This window comes from Plutella xylostella, chromosome 10 (genome assembly GCF_932276165.1).
Source record: "Plutella xylostella chromosome 10, ilPluXylo3.1, whole genome shotgun sequence".
NCBI lineage: Eukaryota > Metazoa > Arthropoda > Insecta > Lepidoptera > Plutellidae > Plutella > Plutella xylostella.
Genome location: NC_063990.1, coordinates 90,326 through 114,234, shown reverse-complemented (window position 1 = coordinate 114,234; position 23,909 = coordinate 90,326). Strand labels below are relative to the sequence as shown.

The 23,909-nt window shown below is 39.1% G+C and overlaps 2 protein-coding genes across 4 annotated transcripts in view; one reads left to right on the top strand and one right to left on the bottom strand.

The window, feature by feature from the left end:
• LOC119693672 (helicase domino) overlaps nucleotides 1-13,819 on the bottom strand; it is a 28,735-nt gene extending 14,916 nt beyond the window's left edge. For both annotated transcript variants that reach the window (XM_048623377.1, XM_048623378.1), the window contains exons 1-3: nucleotides 13,199-13,819; nucleotides 5,993-6,159; nucleotides 4,297-4,711 (exon numbers count right to left, since the gene is read on the bottom strand). In XM_048623377.1, the coding sequence (XP_048479334.1) occupies nucleotides 4,297-4,711; nucleotides 5,993-6,159; nucleotides 13,199-13,252 (636 nt within the window). In that variant the 5' untranslated portion in view covers nucleotides 13,253-13,819. The remainder of the gene's footprint in view (nucleotides 1-4,296; nucleotides 4,712-5,992; nucleotides 6,160-13,198) is intronic.
• Nucleotides 13,820-17,253: 3,434 nt separating this feature from the next.
• Nucleotides 17,254-22,902, top strand: LOC105394176 (protein-tyrosine sulfotransferase). Of its 2 annotated transcripts, XM_048623353.1 has the most exons (5): nucleotides 17,254-17,572; nucleotides 19,448-19,485; nucleotides 20,451-21,025; nucleotides 22,075-22,347; nucleotides 22,652-22,902. In XM_048623353.1, the coding sequence occupies exons 3-5, from the start codon at nucleotides 20,477-20,479 to the stop codon at nucleotides 22,853-22,855; spliced, it is 1,026 nt and encodes a 341-aa protein (XP_048479310.1). In that variant the 5' UTR covers nucleotides 17,254-17,572; nucleotides 19,448-19,485; nucleotides 20,451-20,476; the 3' UTR covers nucleotides 22,856-22,902. The 2 variants fall into 2 exon arrangements, with proteins under 2 accessions (XP_048479310.1, XP_037973569.2); XM_038117641.2 differs by lacking the exon at nucleotides 19,448-19,485.
• The last annotated feature ends 1,007 nt before the right edge of the window (nucleotides 22,903-23,909 follow it).

Genomic DNA, 23,909 nt, shown 5'->3' with positions numbered 1-23,909 from the left:
TTATCGAAGAATGGGTGCTGAGAAGAAGGCTGCGTGGCGCTGCATAGCGTGTCGCAGTGCGCCGGCGCAGCCAGCTACGTCTACCCTCGCGGAGATGCCGGCCATCACGGAACTAATTAGCGAGATAAAAGCGTTTAGAGCTGAATTCACCGCCGTGAAAGCCGACATTTCTAGTGCGTCGATAGGTATTCAGAATCTCAACACCAAATGGAACGAGATGGAATCACGATTTTCAAACCTGGAGGATCGCTTAGTCATTATGGAAACAAAAATGGCTACTGTTTCTAAGCTGGAACTAGATTTGAAGACGGCCAACGAAACGATAAACAAACTCCAAATCGAAAATAACAGTCGTGACCAGTATGCCCGAATGAATAACCTAGAAATATCAGGAGTCCCTGTTAACAAAGGGGAAAACCTAATTAATATTCTGCATTCCATTTGTGCCAAGGTCGGCATAACAATGCAGGATAGTGACCTGGACTCCATACATCGTGTTCGTCGTTTCCCGAGCGGCGGTGCTGCAGGTGGAGCGGAGCGTCCCGACGCGCGGCCCCCGTCCATCATCGTGAGGTTCACGCGGCGCCGCGCCAAGGACCAGCTGCTGGCGGGCGTGCGCGCGCGCCGCGGCCTCCCCAGCGCCGACCTGGGCCTGCCCGGGCCCGCCGCCCAGCTGTACGTGAGTGACCACCTCACTCCAGCCAACAAACTGTTGTTGAAGCGTGCCAGGGAACTTAAGTTACCTTAAGGGAGTTAAACTTTACCTACCTGTGGGTAAGGGACTGTAAAATTTATATGAGAAAAAGTGACAATGCAAAAGTTGTAGTGATTAACAATGAATGCGATTTGAAAAAACTGAAGTGACTCTGCAACATATTTTTTCTACATGCAACTCATTGCTATGGCTATAAAGTTATTGGTTTTTGCTATAGGCTTAGCTTACTGTACTGTTTTACGCTCACATTGTTTTTAATTATTGCGAGTTATGTTGTACTCTATGCACATTGGCTTACAGTTTATAATTGCATTTTTCATCAAAACATACCTATTTATTTTACTCCACTTATCACGTCTACGAGTGTTACAATAGATCTAAGATGCTTTTATTTAACCGATTACATAGATTTCTACAAAGATATTTAGCGGTTATTACCAAAATGTGCGGGGTCTTCGAACTAAATCTCATGGCTTTTATTCACAAGTGGCTAAATCAAACTACGACTTTATTTGTATATCAGAAACCTGGCTTCTGTCTAATTTCTACGATCGAGAGTATTTTGATAGTAGGTATGTAGTGTACCGCTGCGACCGCTCCGAAGCTGCCAGTGGGCGGGAGCGTGGCGGCGGCGTGGCCATCGCCGTGCACAGCGCGCTGCGGCCGCTGCGCCGGGACTGGCCGTGCCCGCCCCCCGCGGCGGCCGAGTGTGTCTACGTCTCCGTACCACTTCACGACTCACCACAGGATGAAGTTACGTATTTACATATAGCCTGTGTTTATATTCCGCGCGGTCCATTATTTATATCTGCTTTGACCTCATTTATAAACATTGCCGAAAAAATCATTATTGATAGACCAAATGACACATTTTTGATTACTGGTGACTTTAATATTTCCGAAGCAGAGTGGTTAGATCCTCACACTGGACAGTTTAATTTATTACCTAGTAGTAATAACGTTGTTAATCTTCTGTCCGAATTTATTTCTTTGACCAACTTGAAACAGTGCAACACTATCCATAACAAAAATAACAATATACTTGATCTAATTTTATGCAGTGTGGATTGTAACGTCTCATGGAGTGATGACCCATTAACAGCTGAAGATATTACTCATCACAATGCCCTTTCTATTGATCTAAAATTAAAATATATCCCACCCCTTCAACAAGCCAGAACCTTTGTGCGTAGTTTCAGATTAGGCAAATATATAGAAATTAACAATGAACTTAGTAGTATTAATTGGCACTCAACATTTGCTTCACTTAACTTAGAGGAATGTATAACTGAGTTTTATAAAATACTTAATGGTCTGATTGTGCAATTTATCCCCGGCCGCGTGATGCGTGCTTCCAATTCATTTCCAGTGTGGCATAGTAAATCGCTAAGGAAAGTATTAAAAGAAAAATGTAAATATCACAAGCGTTGGAAAAATTACGGGAATCCATTAGATTATGAAAGTTATAAAATTTTAAGAAAAAGAGTGAACAAATTGGAATTGGCTTGCTATAGAAGCTTTATTAATTATTCAGAATCTAAAATCAATAATGATCCTAAATTCTTCTGGACATTTGTAAAATCTATTCTTGCAAAAAATGGGTTACCACAAACCATGTACTATAGAGGAACATCTGCCACTGAAGGGAAACAAATCTGTAACTTATTTAGCGACCATTTTTACTCCGTTTTTGAAAAACCCAAATCGGTACCTCTAAATATAGATAACCTGGAGCCCCCTTCTGATACTGTTATCGATTTAAGCTCGATTGAAATATCGCAATCGCTTGTCTACAAACATCTAAAATCAGTAAATATTAATAAAGGTGCAGGACCAGATGGGATTCATCCAATTTTCATAAATAAATGTGCATCCAGCCTTGCTCTGCCAGTCACTTTAATTTATATTAAATCTTTACAGGAAGGATGTGTCCCTAATATCTGGAAAGAGGCATGGGTGACCCCCATACCTAAAGGAAATGTTAGTGAAGACATAGAAAAATATCGCCCCATTTCAAAATTATGTGTACTCGGTAAAATACAAGAAAAAATTGTCACTGATAAATTGTCCTCTGTTGTTTATCGTTATATTGACCCTAATCAACACGGTTTTTATAAAAATCGGTCCGTTGAAACCAACATGCTAACATATACTGAAACCATACTTAATTCCATGGGTGAAAACTGTCAGGTGGATGCTGTGTATACTGATTTCGCTAAGGCATTTGATAAAATATGTCACAATACACTTTTGCTTAAGTTATGGAAGCTCGGTATACACGGCGATCTCTTTAGATGGATAAAATCATACATTGAAAACAGAACTCAGGCAGTTGTTGTAAGCGGTTACTCATCGGAGCTTAAGTTTATTTGCTCAGGAATTCCGCAGGGTTCTCATTTGGGCCCTTTGTTGTTTATTTTGTATATAAATGATATAACTAAAAATATTATTAATTCCCATGCTTTATTATACGCCGATGATACCAAAATTTTCAGAGTCATACGTGATAGCAATGACTGCATATTATTGCAAAATGATTTAAGAAACTTTGAATTCTTTTGTAGCAGTAACAACTTATTCTTAAATACTGATAAATGTTGTGTTATTACTTTCACTAGAAAGAAAAAACCCTTACATTATAATTACATGCTTAACAACAAGGGCCTAACTAGAGTTAATGAAATTCGCGATTTAGGTATTATTATGGACTCGAAATTAAGTTTTATACCTCATATTGACAATATGTTAAATAAAGCATACAAACAAATGGGTTTTGTCTTACGCGTTGCTAAGCCATTTAAAAAGGCTTCTACATACCGGCTTCTATATAATAGTTATGTCCGCAGTCGTTTAGAGTTTGCGTGTCCTGTCTGGCACCCGTTCTATGCAAACCATATCGATAGGATTGAACGATTACAAAAGAAATTCGTTAAGTCACTTGATTACAGAATGGGTAATAACTATACAGATTACGAATCATCAGCTCAACGATACAAGCTAGAATTATTGAAACACCGCCGGGACTATATTGATGCCATTTTTCTTTTTAAAATCATTAACTCAAAAGTCGATGCCCCCGCACTATTACAAAATATAAACATTCGTGTACCTCGAAGGCGTGAGCGCACATGTTGTAAAAAACATTTATTCAAAATAAGTAAGTGTAAAACCTGTTATGTACTAAATAGTTTTATAAGACGCTCGTGCAAATTTTATAACGATGTGTTATCTGATGTAGATATTTTTTCAGCCTCTTTATCTAAGTACAAAAAACTTGTTTCCACTAAAATTAATAAGAAGCCGAATGTAACTGATTAAAGCCTAACTTAAATACTAACTTTTCGATCTTAAGCTTATTATTGTTATAAATACTTTATTTATGGGACTATAGGTCTAAAATATACTACCTAGTTATGTTCACAGATAAATTGTATGACTGTTTGTCTCTAAGTAAATAAATAAATAAATAAATAAAAACTAAATTTTCCTCTGTAGTGGAAACACATATAAGCTCTAACTTAAAAAAAAATTAAACATAAAAAAGTTGACGTAATATCTGGAAAAACTTCATCGTTAGGTACCTTCTTGGCGGCCTGCTTCTTCCACTTGCGCTCGGTGGCGAAGTCCTGCGCGAGCCAGGCCATCTCCTCCAGCAGGTAGTCCCAGTGCCCCTTCGCGCGCGGCGGCTCCAGCACGCGCGGCAGGCGGCGCTCCGCCCACAGCCCCGCGCGCACCAGCTCCGCCACGCGCGCCGCCACCGCCGCCTCCGCGCGCGCCGCCGCCACCACCTCGTCGCGCGCCGCCGGGGCCGCGGGGGCGGGGGCCGCGGCGGGGGCGGCGGGGGGAGCGGGGGGCGCGGGCAGCGGCGACGCGGGCCGCCGCGCCTGCAGGAAGGCCAGCAGCGCGGGCGCGGGCGGCCGCTTGCTCCACGCCGCGTAGTCCATCATGTTGCCTCCCGCCTGCAGGAAGTACAGCTCGCTCAGCTGCTCCGTTAGTCTGTAAACGAAACATATTCAGTCAACATAATGTTATTAACAAAAAATATTAGTTAATCTCTGTCAGTGTAGAAGTAAAGAGTTTTGAAACTTAGTTTATGATTATAAATTAATCTATCTTCTATCTATAAAAGCGAAAGGTCATGTATATGTCGCAGGCATCTGGTTTAATCTCCTGTTTGATTGAATAGCTAGCCCGTTCATTGGATGACGCTACTCAGTTGTATGACTAGGCCGAAGTTTGATTGTACAAGCGTCACAAAACGTCCAACTAGTTAGCGGACTTAAAATCAGTCAAGTGGTGAATAAAACAAATATGGCGTCTAACAGCTGACACAAAAAGCACTTGTATTTTTATTTTTTGCAAATAAATTAAGCTTTAAAGTGCGTTACTTATGTTAAAATAGTGTTACAACATGGATTTACCTATTATTACACCGCCGGCGGATAGTTTCAAAGAAAAAAATGTGCTGAAACTGGATAATTATGAACAACAATATCAAGGTACGTTTATTGTTATTGTTTAGTTAATTTGTGAGATGAGAGCTTTGTAACATACTCTTTTTGTTGACTTTTGTCTGGTCATGTTCATCCTCACCAGACATTACAAAGTATATATAAGTTGCTATACTATATCCCATTTAACGATTTCGTTGAATAACGTTCAGTCAAGACGTTGGACGTTACAGTCAACCACTTGACGAGTTGTTCTTTAGTCATACAACTGAGTAGCGTCATCCAATGAACGGGCTAGCGGTTCAATCAAACAAGAGATTAAACCAGATGCCTGCGACATATACACTAACTCATCACGAAATCTCAGAAACTTCAAGTGCTAGGAGTGTGAAATTTTGCATGGGAGTTCCTTTTAGTACTCAGGTGCTTACTAAGACGGTATTTAACGGTTGAATTTCGAACTAAGAGGGTAAAAAGCGGTATCAAAGTTTGAATGAAACTTCTATAGTTTTAATAGTAAGTTGGGGGTTCTTTCTAAGATGTGGGTGCTTGATTACACAGGGTTTATACCATAGCTCTAAAATTAAAAGCTACTCTTCATATTTCTGTGCGTAAAAACATTTTTAGTCAAGTATTTGGCGACTTTCATGTAATTTAATACCACCATAGAACGTTATTGGGTAGGTAGTTTGGGAGTCATCCACGGCAAAACATTTTAAGGCGAAGCGAAACTCGCGGGCAACAGCTAGTAAGAAATAAGTATTAAGATTTTAGCAAACCAGCTGTAGAGAATACACGTACTACGAAGTATGCATGAGGAGCTGACCTGTCCTTGAGTGTGTTGAGTTGTGTCATCTTGTGGTCCAGCAGGCGGCGGCGCAGGTCGTCGGCGGCGGGCGGCGGGCGCGCGCGCTTGCGGGGCGGCTCCTCGGGGCTGGCCGCGCCCGCGCCCCCGTCGCCGCCGCCCCCGCCGGGGCCCAGCCGCTCCACGCCCTGCAAATACCATTTCTATTACATAGCTGTAATTAAACTTTCATCATACAGGATACATGAGCCACCATTATCCGTATAATGCTGGCTTGTGTAACGTGTATGATGTGATGCCAAATGAGAAAAAGATTAAATGAAATAACAATTTTATTTTTCCAGCATGAAAAGTGGTGTTCTCCTATTTTACTAAATGAGTATATTGACATGGAACAACTAAGTAATAATTAGTATACCTATTTTCTTAAACTTATCTCTTAGATAGATAGATAGCTCAACTCAGCTAAAGCATTTGGAACAATGAAATAGATATGCTTGAGTAAAATTGTATTAGATATAAGTAAAATTCTACTAGATATAAGCAAAAAGTTGAAAAGATGCTTGAGAGGAGTTTCTTTCGCCATTTCTTTCCTCTTTATATGACAGGGCCTTTCTGAAATGGTGGTAGAGTAATATTATGACAATGGATTATTGTAAAATTGTAAAATTTGATATTTGATATTGTAAAATTGTAAAATTTGATATTGAAAAATTCAAAAATTTTACGTCCCATAAAGTGATATTCTATTCTATTCTAAACTCAGCTGCTGCTTTATTGAAAGCTCTTTTATCATCAGGATGCGGCTACAGTGCCACACTCTTTGAAATCGATGTTTCTCCAATACTTTTGGCTCAGCAGATAGCTCTTTAAATTCTGTATAACAATATGCTAAAAAACTCATTACATTGAGTTTTTATATTTGCAATGACATTATGCTCCCAACTATCTATGTAGACTAAAAAGTCTAAAAACACTGAATTTGTGTTCATGAAAAATTTTCAATACATAGTTAACGTGACCATTAATTTTTTTTGTCAAAGCGGGACACCTGCGGGATTTCATATCCCTCAAAGATACATATATTATCTTTCTTTCTTATCTTCTTATCTTTTCGCTCAGTGCATCAATTGAAAGTTCAATCTCTACGATGAAAGATAGAAATGTGAAAGAGATGCATGGTGAATGACATTTTTTTTATATTAATCTAATAATCTTGTAAAGTTGGTATATATTTAGGATACCTAAGTACTTAGGTACTATGTTTTTATAAATATACCAGACGGGTACACTACATAAATCCGAATTCCTTTTTTACAATTATGGAAATAACGATTTTTTTAATTATGAATTTCATAGTTCTAGTAAATTTTAAGTTTCCGAATAACGAAAATTACGAATAGTTGATAAACGAAATTTCAAACAACAGATTTATTAAAATGGCCAAAGTTAATTTTTCGAATGTTATAATTTTGATGTTTTAAATGTACGATGTTTTATTATATCGAATTGTTTTAATAACGAATCCCGAAGTTTTAATATTTCGAAAACACAAATCCCCGAATGTAACTTACTTAACAATTTAAATATTTTTTTGCTTCGCTCCGCTTCGATTTTTAGACATATATGTGCACCTAAACGCTCCTCTTCGCTTTGCTCGTCGTCGCACCTATCTTTAGGTTTAGGTCCTAAGGTTTTTAAGGTTAAACACCGTAAAAATCCGAGCAATTGTTTTGCTTTGTTGTGTTACTTAACAACAAATACTACAAATAGTTTTCTATTTAACAATATTTTTACTCTATATTTGAAACGCTCCGCTTTGTTTTTCGTTATCTATGTGCACCTAACACGCTCCTCCTCGCTTTGATCGTCGTTGCATAATTATCTATCTTTAGGTTTTGGTTCTAAAGTTTTTGAAACGTACATTTTATTTTTGACAAAATCACGAATTATCATATTTTTGATCCGGGCTTGATATTTTTGTGATTTATTTGTCTGTATTTTATTTTTCGTATACTAAAGTAATCGTATTTTTTAACGATCGTGTATTTAACAATCGTAATAACAAACCTTCGTGATTATTATATCTATTCGATTAAAAAAAAATCGTTATTGCAATATTTTGTAAATTAGGTACATATTCGGTGTTTTCAATTCGGAAAAAAGTTTTTCGGAATTTTTGGGTGTTCTCATACCAGACAGATTTGAGTAGTTTAATTTAAAGTTCTTATCAATAGTGGATCTTATCTTATTTTCACATTCATAAAAGTTAATACAGATTACTTTTTTGGAAGCCATGTACTCCCACGCATTTCTTCTTTGTTAGGAATCGGTAGGTGAGCGAGATAAATTTATGTATACGATGGAGCACGAGCGAGTCAACGATCGTCACTGAACGAAGTTACTCGCGGAGTCTCGGTGGAACTCGGACTCATATTACTCCCTATAGTCTATGTGAGTAAGTGATAAGAAGATAAACAGTTGTCTCAAATGATAAAAAGAAAGAAAGGAAATATGGGATGAAGTTGCAAAATGTAGGTAATTTAAATTATCGTTTGATCTGTTTACGAAAGCGGGACATTTTTGCCCTCGCGGGGGACAGCGGGACGCACAGCTTGAAAGCGGGACTGTCCCGCCCAAAGCGGGACGTATGGTCACGTTATACATAGTGCATCTACATACCATAATAGCATTATGCTTTCAACTATCTAGACTAAAAAGTCTAAAAACACTGAGTAGGGAATATGCATGTATTTTTTTATATTCTTATTGGACAGTTTTACATCTCTTTATTATAATAAAAAAAACAACAACCAAAGTAATTTAAGGTATTTTAAAGAAAGTTAAAAATTTATAAGAGACAGGTCCACTATAAAAGCCCAAAACTTTGTGTGAAGAAGTGTGACGTCATTACTAACATTTCACGGCTCAGAATATCTGTGACGTGACATTTGAAAGATTTAAAGTTAAGTAAGTTTTTTGGACTTTTCAACAATTATTTACTCACTCAAAAATGAATTATAATCAAAAATATTGATGGATCTGAAATAACAAAGTGTATTAAAAATAATATTTGACCTTTATTTGAATCACAGGCATATTCCCTATTGGTGATCTTAAAAAAAATTCATGATTACTATGCCTGAACCTGAAGTTTAGATAAATATGCATTCAAATTATCAGATGGAGCTAGTTTGGTGGCTAGAAAAGAAACATTCATATTATAGGTATTTGTAACAAATTTCAAAGAGGATAAACAATTTCAAAGATCTAATTTTCTGTGATTTTTAAGGGATTTTGCCCTCTGTACTTGCTCAACTGTGTCTTATTTTTGTACCCAAAATGTTATCATTCATCTAAATAAAGCCCTTTGAAAACCATACTAGACCCATAAAAAAAAACATGCAGACTAGAAGTTGCAACAAGGGAAACTTATTCGGCTCACCTTTAGTAACAAGGCGTGTTCAAAACCTTTTAAAATCTTTTAAAATATACACACAGGGTAAGTACTCACATAAACAATTCTTCTCACAAAAGAATAATTATCGGACTCTTCTAGTTTATGAGAAAAACATAAATTTACGAAATTTCGATATTTACTATAGAGATTTGTTAGAATTCAGTTTAATTTCACAAACATTAGACCATAGACTATAGGAAATGTTTTTTTTTTAAATATTGTGTTTAAAGGCACTGGAAGCATGTCCTTTTGAGCCATATAAGAAATCATCATGAATGTGACCACAGACTATTATTTTATAGAGCTCAGAATAACAATGTTAAAATTCGATCAAAACCTAGAGGTAGGTGCGACGACGAGCAAAGCGAGGAGGAGCGGTTAGGTGCACATGTACGTTAAAAACCAAAGCGGAGCGCAGCGGAGCGGAGCGGAGCGTTTCATACATACTTTGTTACGATGGTAGGACTACAAAATCCCTAGAATCGAAACCTAGAGGTAGGTGCGACGACGAGCAAAGCGAGGAGGAGCGGTTAGGTGCACATGTACGTTAAAAACCAAAGCGGAGCGCAGCGGAGCGGAGCGGAGCGTTTCTCATATACTTTGTTACGATGGTAGGACTACAAAATCCCTACAATCGAAACCTAGAGGTAGGTGCGACGACGAGCAAAGCGAGGAGGAGCGGTTAGGTGCACATGTACGTTAAAAACCAAAGCGGAGCGCAGCGGAGCGGAGCGGAGCGTTTCATATATACTTTGTTACGATGGTAGGACTACAAAATCCCTAGAATCGAAACCTAGAGGTAGGTGCGACGACGAGCAAAGCGAGGAGGAGCGGTTAGGTGCACATGTACGTTAAAAACCAAAGCGGAGCGCAGCGGAGCGGAGCGGAGCGTTTCTCATATACTTTGTTACGATGGTAGGACTACAAAATCCCTACAATCGAAACCTAGAGGTAGGTGCGACGACGAGCAAAGCGAGGAGGAGCGGTTAGGTGCACATGTACGTTAAAAACCAAAGCGGAGCGCAGCGGAGCGGAGCGGAGCGTTTCATACATACTTTGTTACGATGGTAGGACTACAAAATCCCTAGAATCGAAACCTAGAGGTAGGTGCGACGACGAGCAAAGCGAGGAGGAGCGGTTAGGTGCACATGTTCGTTTAAAACCAAAGCGGAGCGCAGCGGAGCGGAGCGGAGCGTTTCATTTATACTTTGTTACGGTATACAATTTAAAAAGTAAAAAGTGGAACACACAAATTAAAACTCAAGCACATAGTAAAGACTAAAGACAATCATGAATCTGACCACAGACTACTTAGAGATGAAATGCTTGATGCGGTGTTCCACTTTCAAAAAATGCTAATTTTATGGAGTTCGGAATAATAATGTTAGATGCAACATCATCAAAAACTTTATCTAGTATTATGAGTATATGGAACACACAAATAAAAAGGCGGCAAATACAATATTTTCTTATTGTCATTCTTTGTCTGTACTCGCGTTTAGAGCCAAGTGTAATTGCGCTAGAGAGCATTCAAAGGATACCAGCATGCAGTCGTTTCATGATTCGTCTTCGTCAGAAGCCCCTTCTACCCCTGTGTCTGAGTTTCATGGATTTAGTGAAGTGACGCCAGTGTTAGACTCTGTTGAGCCGCACGCTCCTTCCGTGTCTGGATTGCGTAGAGTGATAGACTCTATTGAGCCACTCGCTCAAGTTGTGCAAGTGATAGACTCTGTTGAGCCGCTTTCGGCAGCTGTTACACAAAATGTGGCTTTTAAGCGCAATTATGATGCGCTTGAGGCTGGTGAATCTAGTGCTATTCCGGGTCCCTCAGCTGAAAGGGCCGTCCCAACTACAGCAGCATGTAATTCTGGTAAGCATTGTTCATATTGAAGTAACTAAAACAGTAAGGTATCTTTGTTTATTTCATGAATATACGATTTCTATTATTTGTTTCAGGTCAACCAAGCAATAAACGGAAGCACATATATAAAGATGAATTGCTAACTCATTGGAATATGGCAAAGATTGGCGCTGAGTTATGTTCGGAGGAAAAATGTGTCCAATTTGCTGAGGAAATGGGTTTGTTACCTAGGGAAAAAATTTGTCAACATCATCGAAGCCAAATGTCCCTAAATGCATATTTAGGGCCTGTTGGCACTTTTAGGTGCTACAAAAGCAAGTGTAAGAAACCGAAGATTACCAGAAGCCTAAATACGTGGTTTGAAAATATAAAGATACCATTGATGATAATTTTTAGAATCATGTACTGTTACGCAAACGATTTTAATTATAAAATCACAAAAAAGGAATGTGCTCTGCCCTCACGAAATGAAGTATTAAGCAGTGCAAGCATTTGCGACTGGTTTAATTATTGCCGTGAGACTATTGTCCTTGATTACTGTGGCAAAACGTTTAATAAAATGATAGGAGGGCCAGGCAAAATTGTCCAAATCGACGAAAGCAAATTTGGCAAGCGGAAATTTAATAAAGGAAGAAGAGTCGAAGGGCACTGGGTGCTAGGCATGATCGAGGATGGTAGCGACGACCTAAGAGTTGAGGTGTGTCCCGATAATAAGCGGGATTCTGCAACATTAATCCCGCTTATTATGAAACATGTGGCGCCAGGCACTACGATTCATACAGATTACTGGCGAGCCTATGATTGCCTAGAAGACCATGGCTACATACACAAAAAGGTCAATCATAGTGCTGAGGACAACCCATTTGTGGCGCCAGACGGGACACATACTCAACGAATAGAGAGTCAATGGAGAAATCTAAAAAAAAGATTTCATTTAGTCAATTACACTGAAAATTTTGAAGATTGGTTGGTAGAGTACTGTTGGAGGAAAAGATGTGATAGGGAGTTTTTAGACCCATTTATAGAATTAATAAATGCAATTAAAAATGTGTACAAATTCTAAATTTTTGTTTAATTTTTATAATAAGACAAAAGCCCAAATTAGGAAGTGCAGGGTAAGGCAATAAAAAGGTAATTCAATCAGAAATAAAATCATTATTCTAGTATTTTACACAACTCAGAATCATTTTATGCATTTTCAGGTTGACATTATTATTCTAAGGTATTAAAAAAGATAAAAAAGTAACACAACAACAAAAATCTCTAATTAGTCTGTGGTATTTTTGTCTGTGGTGATCTATGGTCGATGGTGTCTTAAAAACAAACTAAAATGCATGAAATTTTCTTACAAAATTATAAAACTTCAGGATTTTTTTTCTCGTGAACTATTAATCTCCCATTTATGAAATTTGGCAATAGGTATTGTATTAGTAGGTACTATACGTGTGATTTTTTATAGGCAGTTTGCTTGCAGTTTTGTCTTACGTCTGGTTTCTAAAGTCCTTCCACTTATTCAGTTCACCACCAATTTTCATTATAAGCTCTCGATAGGGAACACAAGAGTGGCTCCAGTTATGACTTTGAATACTTATAGGTATGAAGGAAAATGTGTAGGGGGATATTGAAAGAAGAACAGGAGATAAATTATACATATAAATGAGATAGGGCTTTGTGTTTATATCAGTTTAAACATATTAAAAAGCAGTCTTTCTTAAAATGGTATTTTTTATTGAGCACTTTAATTGTATGCTGTGAGGCTAGGTTATTGTGGTTAGATGGTTTAGTTAGAAGAATGAGTATGAGGTAATATGGAAAAAAATAATACTTACTACCTAAGTATCCATCTACTCACCAATTAAAAATATACTAACAGAATACCAAAATAAAATCGTAGTTTAATATTTACCATGAGTAAACGAGAAGAGCCGGCGCCGGTAGACAGCTCATCGACAGCGCTCATAGCGCTCTCGCTGCATCGCGTCACTTCGATCCAACACTCTTGATTCCATACAGACACTCACTACACTCTTTGAACATTAAAATTTTTACGTGTATATTTTAATTTACAGTGAAATAGATGTTTTACAAAATTATTGTATGCCGCCGACAACATTCGCACTGTAGTCACAATTATTATTTAAAATGACTAAATCTATCATAAGCCGAACCGAATAATAATTAGTAAGTATCTATTGATGTTTATTTGGTCTAGTTCTAGCCAAGAGAATAATGTTCCGTTGGAATGATAAACAATTTTGACGGAAACCTAAGGCGGCGGCCATTGCTGTCTGTTTGGCGGGTACACAACTACACATCAATAAATCTGATAAAATAAACGACATTCAGATGGCATCACAAATTAATCACACCACATTATGAGTCTCTGATTTCACAGGATTTTAACGGATACAATATTTATTAACAGATTTGGCTACTTAGAGTTATATTTAGAAAATCATTACAACAAAGATATTTCTTATATCACAGTTTTTTTTTTACTTTCCGTCGCCATAGAGAAAAATGCTTTCCGGTTCCGATATTGCTCCTCACAGATTATAATTTCGAATGACATTTCATTTTTTACTTTCTAGCACTGGCAACACATCACTCAAGTTGGCCGAAGTATGTTTTTAGGGTTCCGTAGCCAAAATGGCAAAAACGGAACCCTTATAGTTTCGTCATGTCCGTCTGTCCGTCTGTCCGTCTGTCACAGCCGATTTACTCGGAAACTATAAGTACTACAGTGATGAAATTTGATGAGAATATGTGTTGTATGAACCGCTACAAAAATATGACACTAAATAGTAAAAAAAAGAATTGGGGGTGGGGCCCCCCATACATGTAACTGAGGGATGAAATTTTTTTTTTCGATGTACATACCCGTGTGGGGTATCAATGGAAAGGTCTTTTAAAATGATATAAAGTTTTCTAAAAAACATTTTTCTTAAAGTGAACGGTTTTTGAGATATCAGCTCTCAAAGTCGTAAAAAGTATGTCCCCCCCCCCTCTATTTTTATAACTACGGGGTATAAAATTCTAAAAAAAATAGAGGTGATGCATGCTAATTAACTCTTTCAACGATTTTTGGTTTGATCAAAGTATCTCTTATAGTTTTTGAGATAGGTTGATTTAACTGTAATTTTTGTTAAGTTATTTGCTACGGAACCCTTTGTGCGCGAGCCCGACTCGCACTTGGCCGGTTTTTTTTTAATTTTACTCGCTTCGTATAATTATAACTTATACCTCAGCTTTGTACTATTTTTGCCGGACTGCCCCTAGCTAACGTCCCGTCCAGCCTCTGTATATTATAACTTTTGGGCGTTAGAAACCGGTGATCATCTTAACGAAATTTATTAATCGAAAACACAAAAAATGTTCATGAAAAAAATATAAAAGATGCTTAACAATATGATATCCTTAAAATGGTCTTAGTTGACAGCCATTTTATTACAACTACCTAATCCTTCTCGGAGTTACAATACGCAATGAATGGGGCAGCTAGAGTAATTGTGTTCTGTGGTCCCGTCCTCTTATTTTTTCATCTTTTTTGCCAGGCTGTAGTTCAATCTATATCTATCTATCATGGCGAGCTGATTTTCCGCATTTAGCCTCTAAGGTGGGTCATTATGCGTAAAATGCCTATGGGGTGACTAGCTATTAAGCCCCCAAGCTCACGCAAAGCCGTAAACTGCAGTTGTTTCCTGACAAACATTTTAAAAATAAAATTGTTATTATGCTTGCGTGATTATTGCTTTAATAGTTAAATATAAAACATCGATTAAAATACGGTCTTTACATTCACTTGTTTCCAGGACTGTTAGTTGGACTGTAGTTACTGTCTAGTTTGTAGTTAGTTACAAAAAAAGGTTTAACTACATTACTGGCGAAAAAGATGGCGTTGTCTGAGTTGAACAAACAAAACTGTCAAACCCCCAGAACACAGATTTTGTGTCAGCTTACATCTTCAGACGAAATTCTATATCTGACCTCATGCATGCAATCAATTGCAAACCCAGCAACGGTGACGCTTAGAAAATAAATATTTTCGCTGAGGAAAAAACTAAATATTTTGTACAAGGCGGGCGAGATAACTAGACACAGAAAAAATCACTTCAGTAAGTAGGGTTGTCATCCTAAAAAATACATATTACCGATTTACCGTGCCAAAATGTAAAAATAACCGACTTTTGAAGTAAGACATAATTTAATGATGACAGTATAGCCAAACCAGGAATATAAAAACCCTGTATTAAATGCGCCACATTCGCGTTGAGGACTGCAACACTAAGTATAGTCATACCAATGTGAATTGGCCATGCTCAAATTTATAATTGTCATTTTTTTATTATTTATTTTGAAAAGAGTGTCAGTAGCTCAGTGAGTGGATATATCCTATGGATTCTTTGGAACTTAAGTAACATTATTGTTTACTAACAGTCTTACGGTGAAAGAAAACATCGTGATGAAACCCACATTTAGATTACAGTTGTGTAGGTATTTACCTTGTAGGTACTCATTAACGGCAATTTGAAAATAGTGAATTTGTCCTAAAGGTAAAATTGCTTAAATGGTATTAAGCATTCAAAAGACAAGAGTTAGTGGCTTAATATTTTCCATCCTCACAGGAATTCGAGATAAACTACATCTTAGCCTTGCAGGCAGAACTATGTATGTTGTATGTATGTTTTATCCAGGCAATGGGTTTAACTTTCTTACCCATTGCCTGGATAAAATATGTGTTAGTTATAATCAGTCAAAACTACAGTTATAGCTTACAAATTTGCCAAATTCATTTGCTCTTACTATACTATATACCTACCAGTCATTTTGACAATAGTATCAGTTATGTTATCAAGTAGAAATAAGTCCAATCCCTCGGACTTTTTCTCCGACAAATACTTCTTTATGTGGTAAATTAGTTTCCTTTCACGGCTATGGATAATTTTCGGCATTTGGAAACACAAAAAACTCACAAAAGCTATAATAAACCCTACGCATTGACAGCACCACAGTTTGACAGCAATAGACAAATGACATTTTAAGTCAATGATACCAGTGCAAGAAAAAAGTTCTATTGCTTTTCCGCAATATGGCGAGGGTTTTTATATTCCTGGTTTGGCTATACAAATAAACGTAAAGCTGCGTACAGACCGGCCCAACGAACGGCCAACGAACGCCCAACGATGGATATTTATAATACATAATACAGGGCAGATTGCAGCAACGAAGGTCAACAAAACCCGTTCGTTGGCGTTCGTTTGGCCGGTCTGTAAGCAGCCTTTGAAGATACTGTTCTTTTTTGATGTTGGTGCGGTGACAAAGTAATCTGAATAAAAAATATGGCACCAACTTCAAAAAAGAACTGTCTAAGGTGAAATTACACCAAACGCTAAACATGTTTAGTGGCCTGTCAAACGTTTGTCAGTTAGTACAAAATGTAGGTATTTAAAATTTCATTTAAATACAATGAGCCGTTTTCCTTGACAGCTGTCAGTTGAGTTTTTGTTCAAGCCGATAGATGTCGTGACAACATAGTGCATCTGAGTTGTACCAAACGTCAAATATTGCACACAGAGAGCAAAGAGAAATCTCAGAATAAGAACTCACTACTTTTAATAGTACTTCTATTTAGTCTAATTTACAAGTTCAGAATGTGTATTTTTCAAGCGTCGTTGCTGTAGAGAATGCCTGAGGGCAGATATAGGATTTCCTCCGTGAAAATAAGATGTGAGCTGACACAAAATCTGTGTTCTGAGGGTTTGACAGTTAGTACAACTCAGACAACGCCATCTGTTTCTCCAAAAATGAAACCTTTTTTTTAACAAACGGCTCATTTTAAATACGTTTAGCGTTTGGTAAAATTGACCCTAAATCTGTCATACACATAACGTCAACTTTACTGTCATTGTCATCTTTGTCATGTCATCACAAATCAAGGAACTGTCAGATAAACTACAAAACGTCAAAAACTCCTAAAGGAAAAAAATATCTTTCCAGCTCATAACTATAATACCATTGCACTGTTTTATTTATTAACAAAAGTACTTCTTATCATTTGAAATAGTTTAATCCGAATTTATGTTAGTAGTGACTGTAAGTTTGTATTCGTATGTAGATAAAAAGATTGGTTCAAGTGTTTTGATTAAATTTATAAATATTTGTTAAACCTGTAAAATTGATTGCGAAGTGTTTGTTTTATCGTAATAATAGGTGTTATTCAAATAATGTGTGTTGGCAGGCAGCGGACCTCGCTTTGTGATAAAAGACAACATTAATGTAGGTAAGCATTGCTCAAAAACATTATGTCCTTTGGTAGGTACGTATATTTCTAGGATAGGTGAATAAACCCTAGTGTTTAATGTTTACTTAAAAAATTTACATCGTATGTTACGTGTACTGTGTATATTAGTAGTATCATATTTTACAGGCTATTCTATGTTTGGATGTAAGTACTTATATGTTTTTTTAATCCTATTGCTGGGCAAAGACCCGGTATTAACTTTCCAAGTAAAAAAATATTAAGTTAAAATAGTTTTTTTAAAACATTTATCTTCGGGATCCATGGACATATTGAGTTGAAATTTGTACCATTAAATATTTATGTTCAAGTGTATAGTCCCTTGAGGTTGTTAAAATTGCTTAATTCTCTCATATAAATAAAAAATTCTAATGTTTTCTGTGAACGTAGATTTATAAAAAGCACACATTGAGGGAAAAGTCTGAAAACGAGTAATTTCTGATTAAAATCTTTTATTGCCATAATAAATCACATTTATTTTTTGCAAAGAATGAAAAAGAATATTAGTCAGATCAGTGTTTTTCAACCTTTTTCATGATGCAACCCCCCTGGTATATAAAAAAATATTCCGGACCCCCTTTAACCTTCGGTTTTGTTACCATGTATGTATGTGTAATATGTGTATGTTACAGTATTATTATTTATGGTCTCCAACTAAAGTACCCAGTTTTTTCGACCTCCGGCAACCCCCCTACAGAAGCTGCGCAAAGCTTCGAAGGCTTCTTTCCACATGTTGGAAAACACTGTTATAGATGAAGTGAAATTTATAGAAAATTTTATGGAATGCATAGCATTTTAAATCATAATATTATTATACCTATTATGATTTAAAATGCTATCCCAAAGATGATTTTGTCTAGTATCTTACATTGTAGTCAAATACATAACAAATTAAATTTATACATAACTAGATGTTCCCGCGCGCTTCGCTTCGCCTTAAAAAGTTTTCCCGTGGGAATTCCGGGATAAAAAGTATCCTATGTTCTTTCCCAGGGTCTAGACCGTATGTATACCAAATTTCATTCAAATCCGTTCAGTAGTTTTGGCGTAAAAGAGTAACAGACAGACACAGTTACTTTCGCATTTATAATTAGTGATATAGTTAGGATTGTTATATCATTATCAGGATTATCTCAATAAACTTACTAACTACTGCAGAATGAACAGGTTGGATATCAATGTCTCTAAATGTTTCTCTATATCTTTTGGACGTAAATGCAGTATGCTTTCAAGTACATATTATATTATTAATAATCAGACTATTTCCAACTGTAACGAGATAAGGGATTTGGGCGTTATTATGGACTCCAAATTGCTTTTTAATAACCACATAGATAAAATAGTAAAAAAGCATATAAATTACTAGGATTTCTTAAATGCTCCTGTAAAAATTTAAATTTAATTAAGTCTATTAAATTTATTTAATGCTCTCTTGTTCGAAGCAACTTGGAATACGCGTCGCAGGTGTGGAACCCACGTTATGGCGTTTATATTTTTAAAATTGAGTCTATTCAGAAAAAGTTTGTTAGATACCTGTGTAACAAATTTAGAATTCCTAGCTATGAGTATCACTGCAATCAATTTTATCTTTTTCCTCTTGAAATCAGGCGTCAAGCAGCAGATATATAACTTTCCTCACGAGAATAGCTCAGAATAATGTCGATTGTCCTGAATTACTTAAAAAAAACAAATCCCACACAGGATAGTATACTTGAAAATATTGTAATATGTAGCAAAACATATATGTTTTTTAATTTTTCATATAAATTTGTGGGAATTTACCATTTTTTTTGTTTATTTTATTGTAAATAAATTATGACTTGTTGTAATAGGGGTTAAATATAATTATTGTTTCAGGATCTGTTTTATAATAACATCATCTGCTTAACCCCCCTGTAAGTTACTTGATTGTAAAATCATTTTATTTCTGAATTTGATTTTAAAATATTATGAGATACAAAGTGTCCCATGTCCTCCACTGGACTCTGCGTCCCTGGCACGCAGGCCACTGCACCCTACACCAGCTTTAACTTATATTTGTGTTATCTAGATATGTGTGTACAACATAAGAATTACGTCTATACTTACATGAATATTTCATTTACATGTAAGCCATGTCTGGGTTTTATAGTTATTTGAAATCATAACTGTAGTTAAAAACTATTGATAACATTCAAAAACATTCCTAACACATTATGATGTTTGCTGAGTGTAATGTACAATGTACTTACATGTATAATTAATTCTAGTTAAGTAGGCTGAGTGAGTAGTTGCATAATGCGGAAAAACCTATCATACAACTAAGAATTATATTTTTTAACTTTTCTGTTGAATAAAATGGATCTCCAATGTTCCGACCCGTGTTCACCTGTTGTAACTACAAAGTCTAATCACCAACCATACAGCAATTAATATAAACAATTTAATAATGGCAAACAAGTACACATAGGAAGAGAAATGAGTTTATGGCGCTCGCTTCCCGGCGGCCGCATGCCGCGGGGTGTCGTCACCGCGACACCGCGTGTACCGCCGTCCATTATATTAATACTTTCCCTTTTTATGGTTTTTAACATTGTATACTTACATATTATGTTTTAACGTTTCGTAAATATTTTAGATATGTGTACATCCAATGCCCATCTTGTTATAAGTAATTTTGAGGCTCTTCCACGACGCCATCACGCTCTGTGCAAGCGGCGGCGGCGGCGGCACGCGCAAGTCACAGTCTTGATCATGTTCTTAGATTTGTATGAAGCTATCGACGACGATGATATATTTGTACGCCCGTACCGCCCGCTGGCGTCGTGGACGCGGCCTAATGTCTAGTTTGCTGTATGTTGTACGTGTAGTATCCGTGCAGGTAGCGAGGCGGGGCGGCGGGGCGGCATGGTGCGCGGGGGGCGGGCGCGCGCGCTGCTGCGGGCGGGCGCGCTGCTGGCTGCGGGTGCGGCGCTGCTGGCGCTGGGCTGGCGGCTGGGCGGCGCGGGGCGCGCGGACGAGGGCGCGGCGGCGGGGCGCGCGCGCGGGCAGGCGGTGCCGGGCCGGCAGCTGCCGCTGGTGTTCATCGGCGGCGTGCCGCGCTCGGGCACCACGCTCATGCGCGCCATGCTGGACGCGCACCCGGACGTGCGCTGCGGGCAGGAGACGCGCGTGGTGCCGCGCGTGCTGCAGATGCAGCAGCACTGGGCGCGCTCGGCGCGGGAGCGCACGCGGCTGGAGCAGGCGGGCGTGGACAAGGAGGTGCTGGACAACGCCGTGGCCGCCTTCTGTCTGGAGGTGATCGTGCGCCACGGCGAGGCGGCGCCGCGGCTCTGCAACAAGGACCCGCTGGTGCTCAAGATGGGCTCGTACGTGCTGGAGCTGTTCCCCAACGCCAAGTTCATCTTCATGGTGCGCGACGGCCGCGCCACTGTGCACTCCATCATCTCGCGCAAGGTGAGTGTGCACGCGCCCTGAAGGGCTAGCACGGGGCGCAATTAAGACGTGACAAAAGTTCTCCGTCGGTCTTGAGGCTGCGCGATGTGAGTGAGCGAGAGGCAAAACTTTTGTCTAGCCTTTCTGCAGGCGGCTCGCTGCGAGCGAAACAACCTCATAGACTGTCTCATGGAGGATATAATTAACAGCAATTAATTCTACCGATAGTATGGCCTTGTACTGTGGGAGTTAAAGTTGTAAAGAAAATGAATGCTATAGTAATGACTATGGCATATTTTGTAAAAAAAAACGTTCAATAAGCACGGTAATTCTTGTAATCCTAGATCAGTGTACCTATATATCGGTATGTACCTTGTCACACTCACAAACATTTACGTAATATAATAATAAGAATTCAAACATTTACGGTTTGTTAGATGCTACTTATGCAGCTGACCGTATATTTAAATATTCATATAAGTGTATCAAATACTGGAATGGTTAAAGGATTAACACTCTTGCTTATTGGATGAGTCCCTGTATTGTAAATGACACCACTAAACCAAACCACTGTTCTGGCCTCGTGTACAATTTATTTTTGGTAATCACACCACCGTAATGTTCTCATACAGTTATTAAAATCATTTAAATTTACAGTCATTTTACATACAGTTATTATTAGTACATTACATACAGTCATTTAAATTAGACACATATCGATTTGTTTTTTTCATGTAACACATTACATCACTAGTCGGTACTGTAGTAATGTGGTTACCTAAATATTTTTTTTTAGTGGTGTCATTTACAATACATTCCAAAATCTAACAGAACATTCATAAATCCAGCGCCCGACGATTTAATGATCTAATTGAGTATCGTGAAACTGGGCATAAAAGTAACAACCTGTCAAAATCGTATGAAAGTAACTACCAGTCATCGGTAGGTAGCATAGATCTACTACACAGTAGGTAGTGTTATTGAAACTGGCAGTAAGTGGTGAAAAGATTAGTCGGGCAACGGTCGACGGTAACAGGTGATGAATAAATCGGTCGGTGTACAATTTGCAGGTGACGATCACCGGCTTCGACCTGACGTCGTACCGGCAGTGCCTGAGCAAGTGGAACGCGGCGGCGGCGGTGATGCATCGCGAGTGCCAGGCGCTGGGCGCGCGCTGCCTGGCCGTGCAGTACGAGCGGCTGGTGCTGCGGCCGCGGGAGACGCTGGCGCGCGTGCTGCAGTTCCTGGAGCTGCCGTGGAGCGAGCGCGTGCTGCACCACGAGCGCTACATCGGCCGCCCGCACGGCGTCGCGCTCAGCAACGTGGAGCGCTCCAGCGACCAGGCACGTGCCCCACTATTTGGCCTCCTGTAGTTTTACACATGATATATGTAAATTGCGACTGGTCCAGTCGCACAAACTTCGCGATCTCGTCGTGCCGTGGTGTAACGTGGGTGCACACATCGTCCGCATCTGTCCGGCATCTTACAGCAGTCTCGTCGCGGCTCGACACAAATTATGCCTTCACACTACCGCTACGGAAAAGTCATATCATCAATTTTGTTATTTAATTGATAATTTCTAGAACGAGGTGTTACAATATTTGACACAATGAGCACACGTGGCTAACGCGTGTGTGTTGTTGCAGGTGGTGCGCGCCGTGAACCGCGAGGCGCTGGACAAGTGGGTGGCGCACGTGCCGGCGGACGTGCGCGCCGACATGGCGGAGCTGGCGCCCATGCTGAGCCGGCTGGGCTACGACCCCTGGGCCAACCCGCCGCGCTACGCCGAGCCGGAGGACCCCGCCGCCGCCGCCGCGCCCGCGCCGCCCAACCACCCACTCGATACTTAAATACCTACTAAATAATTATAAAATAAATTATATTACGTTACGTTGGAGTTTGCGTCTTATTTATCTCTCTATTATGTTTATAATGTGAGGTGGTAAAGCAAGGTTTGATGGAGGAAGTATTGTGAGATCATATGGTTTAGAAGTTTAGATATCCAGTGCGCCTCGCCGTGTTGGGAACAGCCTTATGATCCCCGTCTTATATCATCTGTGATACAGAGTAGTTACATGAGCCCAAGAGTACGCCAGGGAAATAGCTCGCGAACGGTGGTAGCTCAGTGCGAACGGTGGTAGCTCAGTCGGGTAAGCGCCCGCTTCTCACGCCAGAGATGCGGGTTCGAATCCCGGCACTGACATGTTGAATTATTTGAATTTAAGTACAATGTAGGTATACCATCGCTGTTACGGTGAATGAAAACATCGTAAGGAAACCTGTGTAATGTAGATTTGGCACATCTAGATGTGAAATCACTAACCCGCAGTGGACCAGCGTGGTGGGAAATGGTCGAAGCTTAGGAAGGCAGATTAGATCCTTCGACCAGATTAGATCTTGGGGATATGCACAAAGGTTCCACTCGTGAGAACCACGTGCAGGTACTTACCCCCACAGAGAATAGAATAAATAAATAATATATGTCCCCACATCCTTTATTTATTATCCTTTATTATTGAAAAGGCTGCAAGGCGCATCCAACTGGGTTGGGCTGCATTCGGGAAACTTCGTCACATATTCTCCTCGGCCATTCCTCAGAGCCTGAAGACAAAAGTCTTCGACCAGTGCGTCCTGCCAGTGATGACGTATGGTGCAGAGACGTGGACACTGATGGTAGGACTGGTCCACCGATTTAAAGTCGCTCAGCGTGCCTTTGTTCCCATCGAGTCTATGGAGAGAGCTATGCTTGGGGTTTCTCTGATGGATCGTATCAGAAATGGGGTTATCCGTCAGAGGACTAAGGTTACCGACATAGCTGTCAAAATATGCAAGCTGAAGTGGAAGTGGGCTGGTCATATCTGCCGAAGAACCGATGACCGTTGGGGTAGACGAGTTCTCGAGTGG